The sequence below is a fragment of the Pelodiscus sinensis genome, chromosome 3 (assembly GCF_052426305.1).
Source record: "Pelodiscus sinensis isolate ZL-2025 chromosome 3, ASM5242630v1, whole genome shotgun sequence".
Classification (NCBI taxonomy): Eukaryota; Metazoa; Chordata; order Testudines; family Trionychidae; genus Pelodiscus; species Pelodiscus sinensis.
The window spans coordinates 43,308,306-43,328,930 of NC_143054.1; the positions used below are offsets into that span (position 1 = coordinate 43,308,306).

General features: G+C 40.4%; 2 protein-coding genes across 10 annotated transcripts in view; one reads left to right on the plus strand and one right to left on the minus strand.

Moving 5' to 3' along the window:
* Window positions 1-20,625, plus strand: part of MCPH1 (microcephalin 1) — a 229,070-nt gene that overhangs the window by 100,688 nt on the left and 107,757 nt on the right. The window lies entirely within an intron of this gene.
* The window catches only part of ANGPT2 (angiopoietin 2), a 58,984-nt gene that overhangs the window by 18,383 nt on the left and 19,976 nt on the right, over window positions 1-20,625 (minus strand). For 2 of the 5 annotated variants that reach the window (XM_014580941.4, XM_006137764.5), the window contains exons 2-5: window positions 15,840-15,992; window positions 13,318-13,439; window positions 7,112-7,344; window positions 4,271-4,401 (exon numbers count right to left, since the gene is read on the minus strand). In XM_014580941.4, the coding sequence (XP_014436427.1) occupies window positions 4,271-4,401; window positions 7,112-7,344; window positions 13,318-13,439; window positions 15,840-15,992 (639 nt within the window). The remainder of the gene's footprint in view (window positions 1-4,270; window positions 4,402-7,111; window positions 7,345-13,317; window positions 13,440-15,839; window positions 15,993-20,625) is intronic. The other 3 variants (XM_006137765.5, XM_075923605.2, XM_006137766.5) reach the window with 3 other exon arrangements.

Here is a 20,625-nt window from a genome sequence, read left to right on the forward strand (position 1 = left end):
AATAAACACAATGGATTTATTATATTAAAATCAGCTTCCAAGGGCAGGGATTTCTTTTCATTCAGTGATTTATGTGAAAGCTGAAATATGGGAGATGGCTAATTCATGTATATAATTGACTAAAAATTCCTTTAAAGGGATTATATTCAAATGAAAACAGTATACAGGCAGTCCCCGGGTTACGTACAGAATAGGGACTGTAGGTTTGTTCTTAAGTTGAATTTGTATGTAAGTCGGAACTGGTACATATTGTAGGGGAAACTCTAGCCAAACATTTCTCCAGAGGTCAGTTTTATTTTCCCACACCTCACTTCCCTCAGTCCTTTATTCTCAAGCTGAGGTGTCTGCTGAGAAAAGCCGCTCCGCGTCTCCTTTGTCTGCTGGGGGGGGGGGGCGGCGCTAGCTTCGCATCTCCCTGGTCTGCTGGGGGGAAGCAGCTAGTGTGGGGTTGCCTCACCCCGTTTGTAAGTAGGGATCCGATGTAAGTCAGATCCATGTAACCCGGGGACTGCCTGTATAAAGCTTTCTCTAGTACTCTTCACTCAGGTATCATTCCTCGGCACTTTAAATGCTCAAGAGAACTCACATTCAGGATGACTAAATATACAGTAAAACATCAAAGATACGAACACTTAAGGCTTATGGACTTACTAGACACTCTCTGAAACGAGAAGTAATCAGGTGGCAGCAGAGGTGCAAGAAAAAATAAAGCAATTATTTTACTGCTTTGAAGATTTATCTCTAAGCCTCCGGGCTTCAGTCTGGGGTGGGGAATTAGGACTGAACTTAAATGTTTGCTGTTTGGCTTCCCATGCGTACAAAACACTAACGTGTCAAATTTTGAACAGTTTCCCATTCAAGGAAAAGAAGAAATTCTGGTTATTCTAGTCACATCTCTAGACTATTTGAATTAATAAATAGTTAATTAATACCTCATCCCAGGAGGCATACCTGGGTGGTCGACAAATACCTTTGATGTTGACACCCGCGCGTCCAGACTATCGCGCTGAGCCGACAAACAGCTAATCAGCTGTTTGTCGGCTCAGCGCGGCAGCCATGTAAATTTAAATGAAGCGGCGATTATTTAAATCGCCGCTTCATTTTCCTATGTCTGCTAGCCTAATCTACATGCCTCTGGCGACAGAGGCATGTAGTCTAGACGTACCCTCAGATAGAACATCAAACATCCTAGGTTGCATATACTGAGTCTCCCCATCCTCAGGAGTACCCTCCCACTTAGCTATTGGTAAGTCGGGATGCAACTTCTCTCACGAAAACTTCAACAAGTCCCAGTTTCATCCCAGTGGTGAATGGGAACATTTTCAAAATCTCCCAAGGGGAAAGAAAAAAAAGTCCTGTGTCAGGAAACCTTTTTCCTACCCTATCTCTGTACTGCACTTATTTAATTTTGTGTTAGGCTGAAATCTACCAATAATGCAAGATCAGTAACACTGGAAATTGTTTTTAAGCAATCAGGGGTCAGAAGTTATTATTAAAGGAAAAGATGAAAATATAACTAAAATAAAAGTACAACTGTTGGGAAAATAAAAAGTCATTATTTTTACCGGTCTATCTGGCAATCCACATCATAAACAGTAGAAATTGTGTTGATTATTTAGAACAGAGGTGGGGCACCTGTTTGGATCGGGGGCCACTGTCCCACAGAAAAATCAGTCAGGAGCTGCACGTAAGTGAGAAGCAAAAAAAACCCCAAACTCCTCACTGATGTGGCCCACGACTAAAAAGGAGAAAGACACTCCCCACATTCCCCTCCATAACAGAACCTGGGGGTCCCAGGCTAGTAGATTTTGTATGCTCCAGCCCCTTTTTAATCTTTTATTTTCTACATTTTCTGATAACATTTTTGTAACTTCTATATTTTATCCTTTTGTAAATATATGGTGGCATGATTAAATCCTAAAGCACTCGTGCTGTTGAAGCAGGTCTGAAAATTATACTTGGGCTGTTAGTCAAGTGCTTTCTAACTTTCATTTTGTCCACCAGTTGATCTTGATGGCTTTATTCCAGGACCCTATTAAATTGTGGCGTATTAAAATCAGATGAAGACATTTAATATGTAAAACTGCCAAGTTCTAGCCAGAGATGGAAGGGAGATTTGAGAGATAATGGAAGGAGTATTGACGTAATTAGTGCAATCATATCACACAAACAATTGCCATTATCTAAATACTTGCCAAAAAAGGACTTAAGAGCACACACCAACAATAACCCCTAACATGGAGCTGCGAGGTGAAATCGCAAGCTGCAGTGCTACTCCAGATCTAAACCCCTGAGCCCTGGTGCTCCCAGGGGACAGAAGCCCTGAGCCCCCCACCAGGAGCTCTGGCAGACTGTAGGGTCAGAAGCCCTGACCACCACCGGGGCTCTGGCTTCCTTCTTCGCCCTCATCCCAACTTCCCTGTGGCTGAAGTCTGTAATGTCTTGAGAGATACAGACCATTTCAGAGTTACAGACAGCCTCCATTCCCGACTTGGGTGTCTGTGACTCTGAGTTCCACCAGACTACTTGTTTTTAAAAGCTTCAGGGGGTAGCCAAGTTAGTCTGTAATAAGAAAAACTTAAACAACAACAATAGTCTTAATAGTACTTTAAAGACTAACAAAACATATAGATTGTATCATGAGCTTTCGTGGCAAAACCTACTTCTTCAGATGACTGGATAATGAGTATAATGAGTCCAGATCCAAGGATAAATAAGAGAAGGAAGGAGTGGGAGGGAGTGATAACCAACGCATTATCAACAATCTAGAACCTATTCTGCAACATGATCCCTCACTCTCAAAGACCTTGGGGGGGAAAGGCCTATTGCTTATAGACAACCCCCTAACCTCAAACAAATTATTTCCAGTAACCACGCAACACAGCTACATCATAATCATCCTGGAACCCACCCCTGCAATCAGCCCCAGTGCCAACTCTGCCCACACAACTATCCCAGCAATTTAATCACTGGACCCAATGACATCAGCCACCAAATCAAAGGCTCATTTAACTGCACAGCCGCTAATGTGATCTATGCCATCAAATGCCAGTAATTCCCCACTGCAATTGGCCAGACTGGACAGTCTCTACGGGAAAGAATTAGTGGACACAAATCAGATATCCGAAAAGGCAACACACAAAAATCTGTTGGAAAACACTTTAATCTTCCTGGACACTCATTAATGGATCTCCAAGTCACTGTTTTGTTTCAGACCAATTCCATAAGCCAAATACACAGAGAAGGATTAGAACTTCTCTTCATTCACAAGTTTAATTCTCATGCTAATGGTCTAAACAGGGATACTGGATGGCTCACACACTATCTTCCACCTTTTAATAACTTAACCAACCAATGGAGGTGCTAATGGCTCTTAACAGACTCCTGTAACTACTTGAACTATCTACTTACCATTTACATGTTTTGTCAGTCTTTAAAGTGCTACTAGACTAATTGTTGTTGTTTAAGTTTTATCTACTCATTGTTTCTCTCTTTCTTCCTCCCCTCCCCTTTTTCTTCCCTCTCCCCACCACTTCCCTTGTTTATTCTTGGAGCTGGACTCTTTATACTCTGGTCATCTGAAGAAGTGGGTTTTGCCCACGAACGTTCATGATACCATCTGCATGTTTTGGTAGTATATAAAGTGCTACTAGACTATTAGTTGTTGAAGTTTTTTGTTTTTAAAATGTAGTCTAAAGTAGCTACCCCCTGAGACTTGTAACTGTGAGGTTCTACTATAGCTTTTCTATACTAGCATTCCTTTGTTACCTCCTAAGTCTCTCCAGCAGTGTTATCAAGGTTAAGTTTTTTGTTTTTTGCTTTTCCAAACAGGATTAGTGTAGTCTAGGCCTTTTAGTTTTTCCCAATTATGCTGTGGCATGTGAGCTGTCTGTTTGCACATATACAGAGCTGTTGTGTTGTGTATGTAACACAGAAGAGTGAAGCAGAACTGCAAAGTCAATAGCATTAGTTTAGTTCTGTTCCGTTCATGTGGAAATGAGCAGTGTAATCCTGGATCCACTGAAGTCAATGGTAAAACTCTCATTGGTTTCAGTGGCACCAAGATTTCATTTAAAGTGTTTTGCATCAGTGTTCAGGCCAACTAGTTCTTTCTAAGTAATTTCAACATGGAGGAATAATAAGCTGCCATTAACAAACTTGAAGAAAATATTAAAGACTAGTTACCAATTTGGATTTTAAATTTCTTATTTTCTAGATAAATTAATTTAGTACACACAATTAAAGTTACAGATTTTGGGGAACACAATACCTTTTTTTCTTCTGCACTATTAGGAACCATTAAGGTATAGATTCCACTTGTTGTAAGTCCTGATTTGAATGCTTCAGCACAGTCTTTGAAACGGATTTGTTCTTCTTTAGCCACAAAGTTGTTCTTGGCTGCTAAAAATAAAATAAAGATAGAAGAGATGCAGGATAAGATAAATAGCTCAGATTACTAACGATTCCCTCAAAACCTGTCTCTGAACTCAGGGTTTTGTGGTTTTTTTGGAGAGTGTTACCATGATGTAATAATAGTAATTAGTGATAGTAATGAATTAACAGTATATTGACTTTGCAGTCCTGAAATAGGTTTTTTGCCCTTCCCCTTTCTTGGAAAGCACCAGAGGAGATCAGCTTAATGCACCAGTGATATTTTACTGCTTCATATTCAGATACAAACATAACTGCTTGGTAAGCATCAATTCCTTTATACCTGTTTGCATACTTGAGTAGAATAACATAGGCATATTTCTCCAATTAAGCAGTTGCAACTCTCATTAGAAAATTTCATGCTATATATAAAGATATCTATACAACTATATGTATATCCTTTCATGTTCTGTGTATAAATGTGTATTGATCTTATAAGTGAGCAAATATCTTCAGATCAGTAAGAGGTCTGAATCCTAAATACTGTATATGCTTTCTTAAATTGAAATTAGCTAGTACAGTAGGTTTTGATGAAGCAAATAGAGCTGACCTATGTAAGAAATTATGTTCTTTTGGACAAATTAGAGTTCAAAAACCACACTGCTGTACTGAATAGGAGGCTATGTTCTTTGCTTGTAGTGATGGGTCTTCTCTATAGTTATCTGTACATCTGAGGGTACACTTAACCGCCAGTCAGAAGTTTCAGCTAATAAGCAAAATATAATCTCTGCATTCAGCTAGAACACTCCTGTGTGTTCAAAGGTAAAGTTGAGGGCATTATGGACTCCAATTCTGGAATTTGTAAATGTAAACAAAAGAAAAAAAAACTCTGTTTATGCCTGGCCATATTTTAAAGTGCAATCTTAAATGTATCTCCTTGTTTGCTGATTAAAGGTTTGGAGTTTTCTGGCATTTAGTCTCCTAGCTGATATCTATATTTGACCATTTTGAGGTAGATGTGGTATGGGGCAGTACAGTATGTGTTTCCTATTTTTTATTCAAAGAGAAAAAATGTGCCCACACACTACAATGATAAGCACACTGAAAATGTGTTTAACGGTTGCACAATTTTATTCCTGTTTATCAGTTTACCTGATAAGTTGATAACAGCTAGTTTACCTCAAATATAAAAAGAACACATTCAACTTTATAATTGCTTTTCCACATTCTATTGTTTGTAAGCTAGCTCAGAAGCTTTTCTTGTTGATTTTTGTCTTGTTGGCAGCCATTATTTTTTCCGCTTCAGGTTTAATGGTGCTGCAGCCAGCATGACTGACTTGTTTACTTAATTGTTCACTACTATAACAGATAACATCAGCAGGAATGTGCACAGCTTCAGGAATAGTATTCAAGGAGATATTATCAGGTGTTGATAAGGCTAAAATGTGGTGTTTGGTTTCTTAAAATTGATACTCATTGGTCTTCAAGATTTTTCAAAACCAATGTTTTTCTTATTTAAAAACGTATTGCTTGTATTTACATTTCTCAAGCACTGGGTACAATTCTACAAAGTGTTATTGCACAGTGAAATTATTACAAGTCAACTAAATTAGACTTTTCATTTCTAGATTTCATTCAGCTTACATAAACAGTGTAAAATGAAAAATAAGATTGGATTTTTAAACTTATTTTCAATAATCATAGATATTAGTAATTTAAGGAAAAATTAAACATAATTGTAATGTCCTTTTTGGTTGCTCTGGAACAGCCAGCATTGAAATTTACATATTCCATGGCTTGTTGGAGTCTACAAAGTTGATGCCAATTTTCATCCAAGAAAATACCCTTAAAGCAGTTTACATTTTAATTTAACAATAAATATTTAGATTTCACTGGAACCTCATCTCGACCTGCAACTTTTTAAGACAGGTAAAACTGTAGGCCCAAACTACTAATGACAGCTAAAAATTATCAGAAATTTGGGTTCTGTGACTATTGCTGAATTGAAAATATTGAAGTCATCCACACTATACTTGTTTTAAACTGTTCTGGTTTGGTAATTTCAGATGTCTTCAGTTTAGAGGTTATGCATCCTATGCTATATTTCCAGCCCCGTCAACCTGAAAAACAAACATTCTGTAGACTGTCCTGGAAATAATTTGCATATAGTCATAAACCTCAGCATTTGGTCAATGCACCCTTTTCCATATACTGGTAGGGTAGGAGTGCACAGATCTTGCCAGCTACGGTTGATACAGATGGGTGAAACCAGGTCTACTGACAGAGTGGAGGAGGCAAAGAGGGCAACTTCCCCTAAAGAAGAAAAACTACAAACCCTGTTGGCAGCCCACCGGGATATGCAAGGATTCAGGTTGGCCGAAAGTTGGTTGACAAGGCTGCCAGATGCGTTTGTTCCTTGTGAGATATGACATTTGGCATCCCTGTTAAGTTAGACTACTGAGAACTGATCTGGCAAAGCAAAGCAATTTAAGTCATGAAGCTAAGATATTGTTGAAAACAGCTGTATGGAGTATTTAGGGGTTGTGTATGTGTAACTAATGGGCTTGCCTCTACATGATAAGTCTCACGTATAGAGAGTCAAGTAATTCACTTGTACAAAATTTTAAGACATACAATATATAAATGCATTTATGAGATGCTAAGATAGGGAGAAAATAGAACATATACGGATATACCAAGAGGTATTCAGCTGATGTAATAGTGTTTATAGTTCACTTACAGTTTGGTGTAGATATCATAGTAAGCAAGTTGTGAACAGTCTCCATCAGATCATGTTGCTGTTTTTGCAGAACTGAATTGTTTACCGTAGCTGTGGCTAACTGTTTCTCTAATTCTTCAATTATAGAATTCTGTCTGGATACTAGTATTTCAAGTTGTTCTTTTTCATCTTTGATTGACTGCAGCTGAAGTGTGTGCTTGTCTTCCATATCAAGGACTTTTTTTTCTAGAAAGCTAATAAAAAAGAATATAATTGGGGTCAATTCAGAATGTATTTGTTTTTAGCTGAAAACTATTAAGCCTATTATGGAAAACAACTTCTATCTTAACATGTTTTTCTTCTATTTTTTTCTAACTGCATTCTGCAGAGAATGTTATACATGCACACAGAATACTGTGAACTGTATTTGGTTTGGCATATGCTTTGTTTGATGCATTACGTAACTATAATCTGTTAGTTAAATAAATGATCAGCTTTTATGCCACTCTACAATATGCTTAGTATTGTTTGTTCATACACCATAACAACTCTTTTATATGTTCTATGATACTTTGATAGTATGAGGGAAATTATACAGCTTTCTTTTCTGGCTCAGAAAGGAAAACAAAATTTCTTGAGAGTAGTAGGAGAATCCGACATGGAATGGATCTAAACTATTATTTATATCTATTTAAGTTCATTGAATAATGCTACTTTTCCCTTCAATAACTTAAGGATTTGTATACAGGCAGTCCCCGGGTTACATACAACATAGGGACTGTAGGTTTGTTCTTAAGTTGAATCTGTATGTAAGTCGGAACTGGCGTCCAGATTCAGCCGCTGCTGAAACTGACCGCCAGTTCTGACTTACATACAGAATCAACTTAAGAACCCCAAGCGTCCCCAAGTCAGCTGCTGCTGAAACTGATCAGCAGCTGATTCCAGGAAGCCCGGGGCAGAGCAACTCTGCCTCGGGCTTCCTGTAGTCAGCGCTGGTCAGTTTCAGCAGCGGCTAAATCAGGACGCCTGGGGCAGACCAGCTGGGGTGCTGCTGGGTTGCTCCAGTAGCGCTGCTTCTCGGCACTACTGGACCAACCCAGCAGCACCCCATCTGCTCTGCCCCAGGCATCCTGATTCAGCCGCTGCTGAAACTGACCAGCAGCAGCAGAATCAGGACCAGAGCAGCTGGGGTGCTGCTGGGTTGGACCAGTAGCGCCCAGAGTGGCGCTGCGGGACCAACCGGCAGCACCCCAGCTGCTCTGCCACAGGCGTCCGGAGAAAAGCCTAGTCTGCTGGGGGGGGAGGGGCATACTAGCTGCGCGCCCCCCCCCACCCCAGCAGACCAGGAAGACACGGGCGGCGGACCGAGACGCACCGCGGTCCCACCGCCTGGGTCCTCCGCGGCTTTGCTCCCCATCTCCCTGGTCTGCTGGAGACCAGCAGACCAGGGAGACGGGGAGAAAAGCCTCTGAGGACGCCTCGGGGAAGCCGGCAGCGGAGCAGCCCAGGCGAGCCTGGGATGCCCCGCTGCCCGAGCCCCTCCCCCCCCCTCGGCTTTGCAAAGCCTCGGGGAAGCCAGGAGCGGAGCAGCCCAGGTGCGCAGCAGCCCAGGCGCGCCTGGGCTGCCTTGCTGCCCGAGCCCCCCAGCAGCTTTGCAAAGCCGCGGGGAAGCCAGCAGCGGAGCAGCCCCGGCGCGCCTGGGGTGCCCCGCTGCCAGAGGCCCCCCCCCCCCCTCGGCTTTGCAAAGCCTCGGGGAAACTGGCAGCGGAGCAGTCCAGGTGTGCCTGGGCTGCCTCACTGCCCGAGGCCCCCCCTCGGCTTTGCAAAGCCTCGGGGAAGCCAGGAGCGGAGCAGCTCAGGCGCGCCTGGGCTGCCTCGCTGCCCGAGCCCCCCCACTGCTTTGCAAAGCCGCAGGGAAGCCGGCGGCGGGGCAGCCCAGGCGCGCCTGGGGTGCCCCGCTGCCCGAGCCCCTCCGCGGCTTTGCTCTGCAGACCAGGGAGACGCAGAGAAAGCCCCAGAGTACACGGGCGGCAGGACCGCGAGGTCCCGCAGTCCGTGTACTCTGGGGCAGCCCCGTTCGTAACTGCGGATCCGACATAAGTTGGATCCGCGTAAGTTGGGGACTGCCTGTACTCGACTTTCTATTTTCTTTCCAGTATAATAAAATGCTTCTTTGGCCTAAAAACATATAAAACAGTTCTGTAATTATTTGGAAAAAACTATGAATATACAGTTACCTAAAATGTGCTTGTTGCCTTTTCTAGAACTGGAGATGTAGAAGATTAAAAGGATGCAACTTGTTCTGATTATAGTCAAATTGTTCTTTTTTTTTTTATTTAAAACAAAAGGAGATTTTGTTCTGCTCCCTCGGTTTTTTAAGGGATGAACTGAATGCTGGCACTTCCAGCATTCAAATCATTCTTATACATTTCAGTAATTATACGGAGATCTCAGATCTGGGAACTGTAGTAAAAAACTATAGTGACATTTTAAAATTTAATATTTACTTTGTTCTCATTGGCTAAAGTTTCTTGTTTGTAGAAAGTTGGTAGATAAAGTCTTCAGGGAGCATACACAAATATAACAGGCTAGTAAACACAAATGTCAAAACATGTCTGTCCAACTTTTTTCCTTATGCTAATGTTTATTCAAACTAAAAAATACTTTTCACATAAGTTTCTTGTTGAAAAATATAATTTTGATGTAGACAGAAGTATTCTGCTATTGCTGTTTTAAATTAATCTCCAAATGATTACTGTTTGAAACTAAAATAAACTTCTGAGGTTTGACAGTTATGCTTCATCCATATTAGAAACTAGTTGCATGCCTCTCATAACATCCTTCAGAGATTAAAATGACAATGTTCGGAATTAAGGTGGTTAATAAAAAACTATGACACCTTTGCTGGCACACCATTGGATATGCAAGAGATAATTGACAATAACACAACTTTTCTTTTAGCTGAGATGAAACAAGGTTTTGACTGGGTTAAGTTCGATAGTAGATAGTCCTCTAACCCTGTGTCTTGCTTTGTTGGGCCCTGAGAAGAATTTATACCTTGGCTGCAGTTAGCAGGTTCAAAAAGTTTGTCAAGAAGGGTTCAATTCTCAGAAGTGATTTTGACTCTAATAACTCCTTGACCAACTGACAAACACTTCAAAGCCAACCCTTCTATAAAAGGTGGGCTTGACAAACTCTCTACTAGTAATTAAGGATGTGAAGGACTAGTTGACTGTTGGATAAGCAAATGCTTATCGGATAGTCAACAAACTTGTAGATTAGTTGCTCTCCCGCCTTTGCCACCTTTATCAGAAAGAGATAGCGAGGAGAGGAGGAAAGGTACTTCAAAGCGGCAGCACCACGTGGAACCTGGGGCCAGACCCCGGGCTTCAAGCAGCAATGCTACTTTGAAATGCCATCGCGGGAACCCAGCATCAGGTTCCTCCCAGCATTTCAAAGCAGCAGCACCACGTGGAGCCCAGTATCAGCCCATGCTCCACGTGGTGCTACCACTTTGAAATGCCGTGAGGAGCCTGACACTGGGCTCCTGTGATGGCGTTTCAAAGTGGCAGCGTTGCGCGGAGCCCAGGATCAGTGAGGAGTCCCCAGATGACCCCAGGCTCCACATGGCGCTCTCGTTTTTAAAGTGTAGAAACAGTCCTAGGTCTGCTTCTACACTTCAAAGGCGGAGATGCCCTGTTGACTAGTCGATGCAAAATGCATCGACTATTCGATTAGTCTGTTACCTGCAATTTAACATCCCTATTAGTAATATACCACTTCCATAGTATTGATTCATAAACAGTGTTTTATAAGGTATCAAATGAAAGCCAGAAAAATACAGGTCACTAATAATTAAAGTCTGTCTCACAGTAAAGTTAGCAAGCAGATTTTTTTTTGCCGAATCCGTAGTGTATAGTCATTTGTCCCTGTCTCTCATGTAAATTAAGCATGATAAACACAACACAATGAGAGCTATGTTTGCATTCCAAGTCAACAGAGGCTTGTGAAGTCAACAGGAAAGGAGTAGACAGGAAAACAAGTTGGGGAGAGGATTGAGGGAGAAGAGTTTTATCTGGGAGTGCCCTGCGAAAGGATACACTTCAAAGCTTTACTGGACAGTCACTAGTAGATAAGTAAGACATTTTGTTACCTATCGCTGAGGAAGCTAATGGAATGGTGCTTTTTTGTATCTGTAAATAGTGGATTCCAGTCACCTGGGTTGATGACACTGGGAAAGATACTCTTACTCACTGTACATTTGAATCTTTGAATCCCTGGGCTTTAATACATGTATTCTGATTTCTATTATAAATGTGTCAGTGCTTTGGTATTAAGCAGAGTGTGAAACCTCAGTTGACTCGAACAAGTTGAATAAGCTGTTCTATTTGGAGACTGCAAACCTGATCATTTCTGAGAGTATCCAGTGATGAAACGCTGCAGGGAGGTGGTTTTAGAAGGGCTCGGAAGCTGATGTATACTTTTTGCTATCAGCAAGGCAAAATAAGGGCTAGCAGAGCCCTGAGGAGATTTGTTTTGGTGGTTAACCAGACTGTTGCTGTTGAGGAGCTGATGACCTCTTAAACATGAAGAAGTGTCTCTCATACTGAGGCAGAGATGGAGAGTAACAAAGTAACTCTCAGACTTGGGCGCCCAAAGGAAGTTTTACTCTGACTTGGGCATTTAAGATCATCTTGGTATGTCTACACTTAAACTGCTACAGCAAACGCTAGTTTGATATAGTTGTTTCTCTGGGGGATATGGATTTTTCATACCCCTGAGAGATACAGCTATGCTTCTGTAAATTCCTGGTGTAGACCAGCTCTGTCTAATTGGAAGTCAGTGGGATTTAGGCTGCTAAATGCTTAGTCATTTTTTATTATGGGACTTAAATTCTACTCTTGAAAAATTTACCCTAAGGCAACAAAACAACAGCCATCACTTTTCACATGTAGATATCATCTGAGACTTCCTAGGACTGTTTAACCAAGAGATGGTTTCCTGTCTGACGTAGGTTAAGATCTTTGAAACCTGGATATCTTTCCTTGGCTATGACCTTTATATATTCTGGCTGGCTGGTGGGGAGATGGGTGCAACTATGCTTCTGTGTCTCAGCCCTGCAGTGAATTCAGAGCTGATGCTAGCCAGTTGGGGCATTATGGCCCTGTTGAGCCAACTGGCTCTTCAGTCCCTGCAGAAAACAAGGTTGCCTTCTTATTGCAGTAGACTTCTGATAATCCGGACCCTTTGGGACCTAGGTGGTGCCGGATTATCGGATATGCCGGACTATCAGGAGGTACTATAAGCTCTTTTATATTTTTATTTATACACACACACAGGGCTCGACAAACTATAGAATCTACTCACCTGTGGCGAGTCGATTTCAGTCACGCACCCCGTTTACCGGTGGCATGCACATGTGCAATGTGGCTCTGGTGCATGCGCAGTGCAGGGCTGGTGAGTGGCTTTCACCGCCGTTTGTCAAGCCCTGTATATATGTGTATATATAGACAGTATATACTGTATATAAAATGTTTTTAACCCTTTTTATTGTACATACTGTATACAGTATACTGTAATTTAGTTTTTAACCTTTTTACCCTTTTTATTGTACATACGGTAATGCATAAAATTGGTCATAGAATGAAAAAATAAATGTACAGTACAGTACTCACCATTATTGTTGCGAAGCCATTGAATACAGAAAGCAGAGGATACTATGTACAGTAGTGTGCAGCACTGGCTAACCATTTAAACTATTAATCACTTAAACTATTAATACAGTAACTTAAAAAAATTGTTTTTTGCCAAAGCTCACTCACTAGGCTCTTGCCATTTTGATGCCGGACTATTGGCAGTGCCATACAATTGGATGCCAGACCATTGGAGTTTTACTGTATATATAATGGGTTGAATAAAACTGGCCTTTTTTATCGAAACAATCTTTAGCTGTGGGCTACCATGTCTCTAACATAATAGATCATTCTAACCGAGGACAGTGTGTATTCATTATGAAAACTGTCATGACATGATTGTATATTTTCCTCTTTCAATGCAACATTTTTCTTGCAAAACAAGGGTATTGCATTGCTGAGCCCATTTCAGCTTCTTTCCAAATAATATTGGGAGGGGCAGAGGAGCAAATATTACAGAAGAATCATTTTAGAAGAGAAATGTTTTCATCTAGGAAAAAAATATTTAAAAGGACAACTTAGCTTGCAACTTACCTGTTTTTTTCTTGCAACTTAGTTATTTCATTGGTTTGATCTGAAATTTGCCTTTCTAATTTGTTGGTTGAAAGAGAATGTTCCAGAAGCTGAAGTTCAAGTCTTGATGTCTGATTTAATACCTGAAATAGAAAAAATCTTTGGAAACCCAGGCTAAGTTTTTTGGCTAGTTTTAATTTAATCTATCCTAGCGTCACTAGTTATCACATGTAGAAAATAAAATAAAAACATTCACTTTTGTGATATAATCTGAACGGTATGCATCTATGCCATGATTTGGGCAAGAATGCATTAATTAGAGGTATGGGGGGAAATGTTCAGAATTACTGTAGTTTTCTGTTTGTTCATTAAACAAATGCATAATAGTTTACATTTCCCCTTATCTTTATCCTTAGGAATGTTTTAGTGGTGTTTGTATAAGCCATTAGCTTTGCCATTGAATACAAAAAACAGTATTTGACATTTATTGTATATGCTCTTTACAAATAATTTCCTAAACGATGTTTTTCCCCATTTTGGTATAAATATATGAAGAATTTTATTTTTATATGACTGGGCAAAATCCTGGCTGTGCTGGAGTCTCTTGGAATATTACCTTTGACTTTAATGGGACCAGAATTTCACATGTGTTTACAATGAAAAAAAAATCATTTGAATTGAACTGTTTGCCATATGACCAAATTTTTTATAGACTCATTCCATGGTTTCAGTTTTATTACACTACTTCCTTATCTAACTTTTTAATTCAGAATTACATCTATCAGTGAAGAAATTATTGTACTGTGATGTGACGTGGAAGATCAGTTATGCTTTGATATGTTACATTCTTATGTATGTTCTCTAGACAATATCAGTTTTCTGTTTTAGAATAGCTTTTTTTATTCATCAGAATTTGGCTTTAGTTTACAGGAAGAATTGATTACTCACATCCTTCATGTTAAACAGTCATTCAGGACATGATTTCACACTAAAGTGTAATTGAGAATTATTGCCAAAGAATGAGTGTCCTTGAGAGAGAAATTGTTTGGTTAATTTCTTTAAGTTGTTAATTAAGCTTTTAACCTACTCAACAGTAATTTCAGAAAAAGAAGGAAAGTTACAGTGACAGTCCTTTTACTTGAAACAGAAACTGGTTGGGTAATTTTTATTGTGATCGATTAAAAACAGTTTCTCAGTGAGTGAAAAAACATAGGTATCCGCCTGGCTCTTAGTAATGAAGCCATAAAGATATACGTAACTTGTTCTGAATGGACCCGTCAATTTACCATACAGAATTAAAAAAAAAAAAGTAGGTGACAATTTACATCTTCCAAATAACCAGATAATGTTTATAAATAGCAGCATATGCTGTGAATATTTGTTAATATATGTATAGTGCTTTGAACCTCTGAAGCATAATATGCTAAATATTTTAAATATCTGTTATAGAAATATATATTTGAATTTACCCACCATGTTAACAGAAGCCTTTAAAATACATGAAGCCATTTTTTTTCAATCCAGGATTCACCCTTATATATCTTACTCTTCAATTTAGAACTGTGTTTGTGCTTAAAAAAAGTTTGATTTGTCTGCTAGCAGAACAAATGCTTTTAATTAAAGCAAGAATTAAGACCTTTAAATTCATTATATTGAAAGACACATGCCACTTATTGTGTGATAGAGTGTGATAGTCTTTTATTTTAGATAATTATTAAATTGTTTTGTAACTACAGCAATATGATAAAAGAAGGTGTGTGTGTGTGTGGTTGTTTAGTAATGACCATACTTGTGGATGCGAATTTGTCTTGAAACTTAAACCAGTGCTGGAATTTTGAAAAGTTTTCCCACTTTTAATATAGGAACTTCTTAGTTTCTTTGGGGGAGAGGGGAATCCCCACACAATTGAAGTGGGACTTTCACACTGAAGTTAACTGGGGAAAAAAAGATTGCCATTTACTTTTTTCCAGTAGCTTCCTTTAATTCCTCAGCCTTTCTCCCACTCATTTAATCTTGTTATGATTCATCTCACAGTGAAATCATAAATATGTGCTTCTGGCATTAGTATCTCATGGTGGAAATGACTGTGATTATCCTAGATTCATTATGATCTCATTACAGTATCCACCAGAGAGAATATGCTATCAAGGAGGATACTTACTGATTGGGAAGGGGGAAATTAAATGCAGAAATGAGAACTTTTCCTTTTATTTTTACAGTACTCAAAAGCATATAAATTTGTTTAATAAATGCAAACATGGGCCCATCCCAAAGAAGATAAAATTCTAATTTAGCTGTGACCTTACAAATTGGAGGTGAACAATCAGGAAGAAATAATAGTAGGGGTTAATGCAGATAATATGATTGTTCAGTTTATGTTGGGGCATATCTTGGTGGTTTTAAATATATTATTTGTTTAAAAAATGTAACTACCATTTTAAATTTTCCCTATTTTGACATTCCCTTGTATATGGGTTGCTCTAAAGCCTGCTGAAGTCAATGGGAGTCTTACTTACTGAAGTCAATGGTAAGTCATTACTTACTTGAGCTTCAACATCTGTTAACTTCCGGGTTTTTTCAGCTGTTTGATTAAGTAAATTGCCTATTTCAAGCATTACTGCAGTTTGGTTCTGCACTGCATTTTGCTGGATCTCTACCATTTCTTTCTTCATATTGTCTTGGATGTAATTCTCAAGCTACAGAGGGAAAAGAAAGAAGATAATCTCCTCTTAGGCCTTTGCTGTATGGATTTTTTAAAATATAAATTTCCTTTAATGGCTAACATAGATTTAGCGCCACCAGAGGGAGTAATGGCATGCCAAGTGAAGGCTCTTGTGGCCACTAGAGTTCCAACAACTATACTGTGTAGTTGTAGACTCTGGCCAAGCTTAGAAATTGCAGAGGTTAGAAAGCTGGCAGCCACTTTGAACCTTGTCTATACTAATACTCCCACCAGTGTTAGTAATTGTGGAAAATTTTAGAATATAAACACCTAAGAGTTTAGTCAATTTCCTCTGTCAAACCTTCAGAAATATTTTGAAGAGCATTTTTACCTGCATAATTAATGATCAGAGAAGAAATCTGTATGCGTATAAAAATAAACGTTGTATATATGTTTTTTTTACTAATGTTTGAGAGCCTTTCAAACAAACCGGTAAAACCTAGGGTGAGCCAAATAAATACCACATGTCTAGGAATGAAAAAAGCTGCTGAAATCATTTAATTCTGAAATAACTCTTCTGACCAAATACATGTCTTTTGGTCTGTCTGAATTGACTGACAACAGTTTGATTTATCTCAAATTTATTCAAAATTATTTTATACATAAATTCTGCAAATAACTTGTGGTTTGTAGTTTGTTTATGATTGATTTTTCTCTCTTGAGTGGAGATATAAGCAGGGTTGCCAGGCATCCAGTTTTTGACCTGAATGTCTAGTTGAAAAGGAACAGTGGCAGCTCCAGTCAGCGCTACTGACCGGGCTGATAACAGTCCAGTCAGTAGCACAGTGGGACTAAGTCAGCTGTGTCCATGGATAGCAGCTGACATGTCCTTGTGACTTCTAGATGCAGGGACAATCAGGGAAGCTCCACATACTACCATTGGCCAGAGCCATTTGGTCTTCCCTGTGCCTAGGAGCTAGACATGCCAGTCACTTCAAGTAGCTACAAGGAATTAGGGCAGGCAGGAAGCCTGCCTTAGCCCCACTCTGCTGCCAACCAGGAGCCACCTGAGGTAAGCACAGCCCAGCTGGAGCCTGCACCCCAAACACTCTGCCTCATCTTAGGACCTCATCCTTCATCCCAACTCCCTCCCAAAGCCAACCTCCTGCCCCATTCTTGAGTCTCCTCCCAGAGTTTGCACTTCCTTCCACACCGCAAACCTCTGTTGCAGCTCTGAGCTTCTTCCTACACCCCAATCCCTTGCCCAGGCCCAATGATTAAGGTTGGGGAAGAGCAAGTAACCCAGAGAGGAGGGAAGAAAGTTCTTCTTCACACAGCGTGTAGTCAACCTGTGAAACTCCTTGCCAGAGGAGGCTGTGAAGGCTAGGACTATAACAGAGTTTAAAGAGAAGCTAGATAATTTCATGGAGGTTAGGTGCATAAAAGGCTATTAGCCAGGGGATAGAAATGGTGTCCCTGGCCTCTGTTTGTCAGAGGCTGGAGAAGGATGGCGGGAGACAAATCACTTGATCATTGTCTTTGGTCCACCCTCTCTGGGGCACCTGGTGCTGGCCACTGTCGGCAGACAGGCTACTGGACTAGATGGACCTTTGGTCTGACCCAGTACGGCCATTCTTATGAAGGATTGTGGAAGAGGATGGAATGAGACATGGGCCAAGACAAGGGACTTTAGTTTTTTGCCAATAGAAAGTTGGCAACCCTCAATCCAGGTGACATGGAATATTTGATGCCTGTATGGGAGTGAGTCAATTAGAATCAGCTTTCTAATATAAACATCAGTGAAGTCACATGCAAAATCCACTTTTGTTGAATATTAGAAGTTGCTCTTTCGGCAAACATTTCTGCTGATAAATTGGATCCCAATTTGGCAAGATGCTTAAATGTATGTTTAGTTTCACTGAGGTCAATGGAATTATTCACGAGTTCAAAGTTAGACATATGTCAAAGCAGGCCCTTAGTTCACTAGAATATTCACAAATGAAACAAAGTATTCTTTTTCTTTTAAATGAGTATTTCTTGAATTTTTAAATATCCATTTCTGGGCTGAAAGTCTGTTCAATTATTTGGATTTAAACAAAGACTTTGGAACTCCAATGATGGAATCTGTTAATGAACTATTATTTGTAAGGTATCATATCACTAGAAGTATGGTATTAATGTGAACTTCAAAGGTGAAATTCTTCATTTAAAAGAAAACCTGGGTTATCAAGTTATAGGAATATGAAATATTAAGACTTTTTTTCCTTTGGTCCAGTTCCTTTTTCATTTTAACATTGCACGTTTCCAGTTGCTGAGTTAAAATTAAAAGGTTGGGCAAGCTACTACTCAACTTCAAGAATGGAGATTCATTGAGTCAAATGCATGGAGACAGGAAAATAGCTTCCATTTCAATGCATTTCCATACCATTGATCAAATGTAGCTATTTTTCTTTAGACTGTCTTGGTTCTTCTAGCATGGTATCAGAGAAGTAAAACCATTTTGCCTATGACTAAGGACAGATCATTACCTCCATAAATATTGCTTCACTAAGCATCAGATCTTTTTCCTTCATGCCTCACAAAGTAGTCACTTCCAAAGGCTGACTAATTTTAAAAGGATATGTTAAAAGCATTGTACATACCCAAAGAACGCAATTTTAAATGAAATCCATAAGTATGTTGTTACTCTTGGATCAAACCAAAAGTTTTTAATCTTCCAATCCACCGCTGCCAAAATTGCAATACTTCCTATTTGTAACATTCTAGAATCTTAACATAGGTTGGTCCAACAGAAACTTTACACCAGGGATAGGGAACCTCTGTGGTGCTGGCTGGACACAGTTTGTCAGTTAGCCATTGCCAGGCCTTGACACTGTTTGTTTAGCTGAGTGTCTATAGTCACAGAACCCCACAGTTTCCAGTGGCTGTGGTTCACCGACTATAACCAATAGGAGCTGCAGGAAGTGGTGTGGGCAAAGCTACCACTTCACTATGAGGCAAGATCGAAAGAATTGGGTTTGTTTAGTTTGGAAAAGAGAAGACTGAGAGGGGACATAGCTTTCAAGTATCTAAAAAGATGTAACAAGGAGGAAGGAGAAAAATTGTCTGATAATAGGACAAGAAGCAATGGACTTAAATTGCAGCATAGAAGATTTAGGTTGGACGTTACGAAAAACATCCTAACCGCTAGGGTGCTTAAGCACTGGAACAAATTGTCTAGGGAGGTTGTGGTATCTCCATGATTTGAGAGTTGTACGAGGTTAGACAGGTTAGAAAGCATCTGTCATAAGAACAGCCATATTGGATCAGAACAAAGGTTCATTTAGCTCAGTATCCTGTCTGCTGACAGTAACCAATACCAGATGCTCCAGAGGGAGGAAACACAGCAGGTAATCCTCATATGATCCCTCCTGTCACCAATTTTCAGACAAACAGAGGCTAGGGACATCATTCTTACCCATTGTGGCTAAAGCCATTGGTGGTTACTCGCTGGCAGGCCATCTCCATGAATCTCCATGAATCTATCACCTGCAAATTTTGCCACTGCATTGTTTACCCCTTTGTTTAGATCATTTATAAATAAGTTGAATAGGATTGATCCCAGGACTGACTCTTGGGGGACCCCAGTAGTTTCCCCCTCTCCACTCTTACCATCTATTCCTTTGAGAGTCTGGAGGCATGGAAAACTTACCATCTATTCCTTTGTTTCCTGTCTTTTAACTAGTTATCAATCCATGAAAAGACCTTCTCTCTTATCCCATGACAACTTACTTTACTTAAGAGCCTTTGGTGAGGGACCTTGTCAGGGATGATCTAGAACAGCGTTTCCCAAAGTGTGGTCCGTAGGCTAGTACCGGTCCTTAGGAAAAAAAATACTGGTCCTTAGAAAAATTACCCTGCATGATCCTATTATTTTGTGTGATGGGGAAGCAGCACACCATACTGTGGAGTGCAGCGCTCTTGGGAGAGAGCCCTCCACGGTGGAGTCTCTGACAGGCATGCTCCCGGGTGCTAGGGCTAGATCCAGCGGGTGCTAGGACCCATGGAGAAGGCCGGGCACCATGCGCACTGATGCAAAATACCCTGCACCGGATGCAGCCAGGGGAGCCGGCGCCAGCCAATAAAGTGGCAGGGATTGGGGCCAAGAGGAGGGTGGAACAACCCGCCGGACAGGTATGGCCAGCTACACAATTTATTTGCATATTCATCATTTGCTTAATGAATATGCAAATAAATGTTACCAGTCCTCCAAAAACTTGTGGATGGGTTTACTGGTCCCCAGTATCAACAATTGGGAGCCACTGATCTAGAAGATAGTGCATGGCCCTGCCGTTAGGGCAGGGGACTGAAGTTGATGACCCCTCAAAGTCCCTTCCAGTTCTAGTATTCTATGATTTCTGCAGCTGCCTTTGGCTGAGAACCGTGACCACTGGGAGCTGCGGGGCTCCATGCCTCCAGACTCTCAAGTAAAAAATGTGCCTGATGGCCTGCTAGCGGGTTAACCCTGATGAACCACGTGCAGTCCGTGGGTGGGAGGTTTCCCACCAATGCTTTACACAGATGTGAGCACAGCATTTGATCTGCAGACACAGACATACTCATTTGCCTTGAAGGAGTGTTGTAAGGATTAAATATCTAATGTTTATGAAGTACATTGAAGAAAAAGT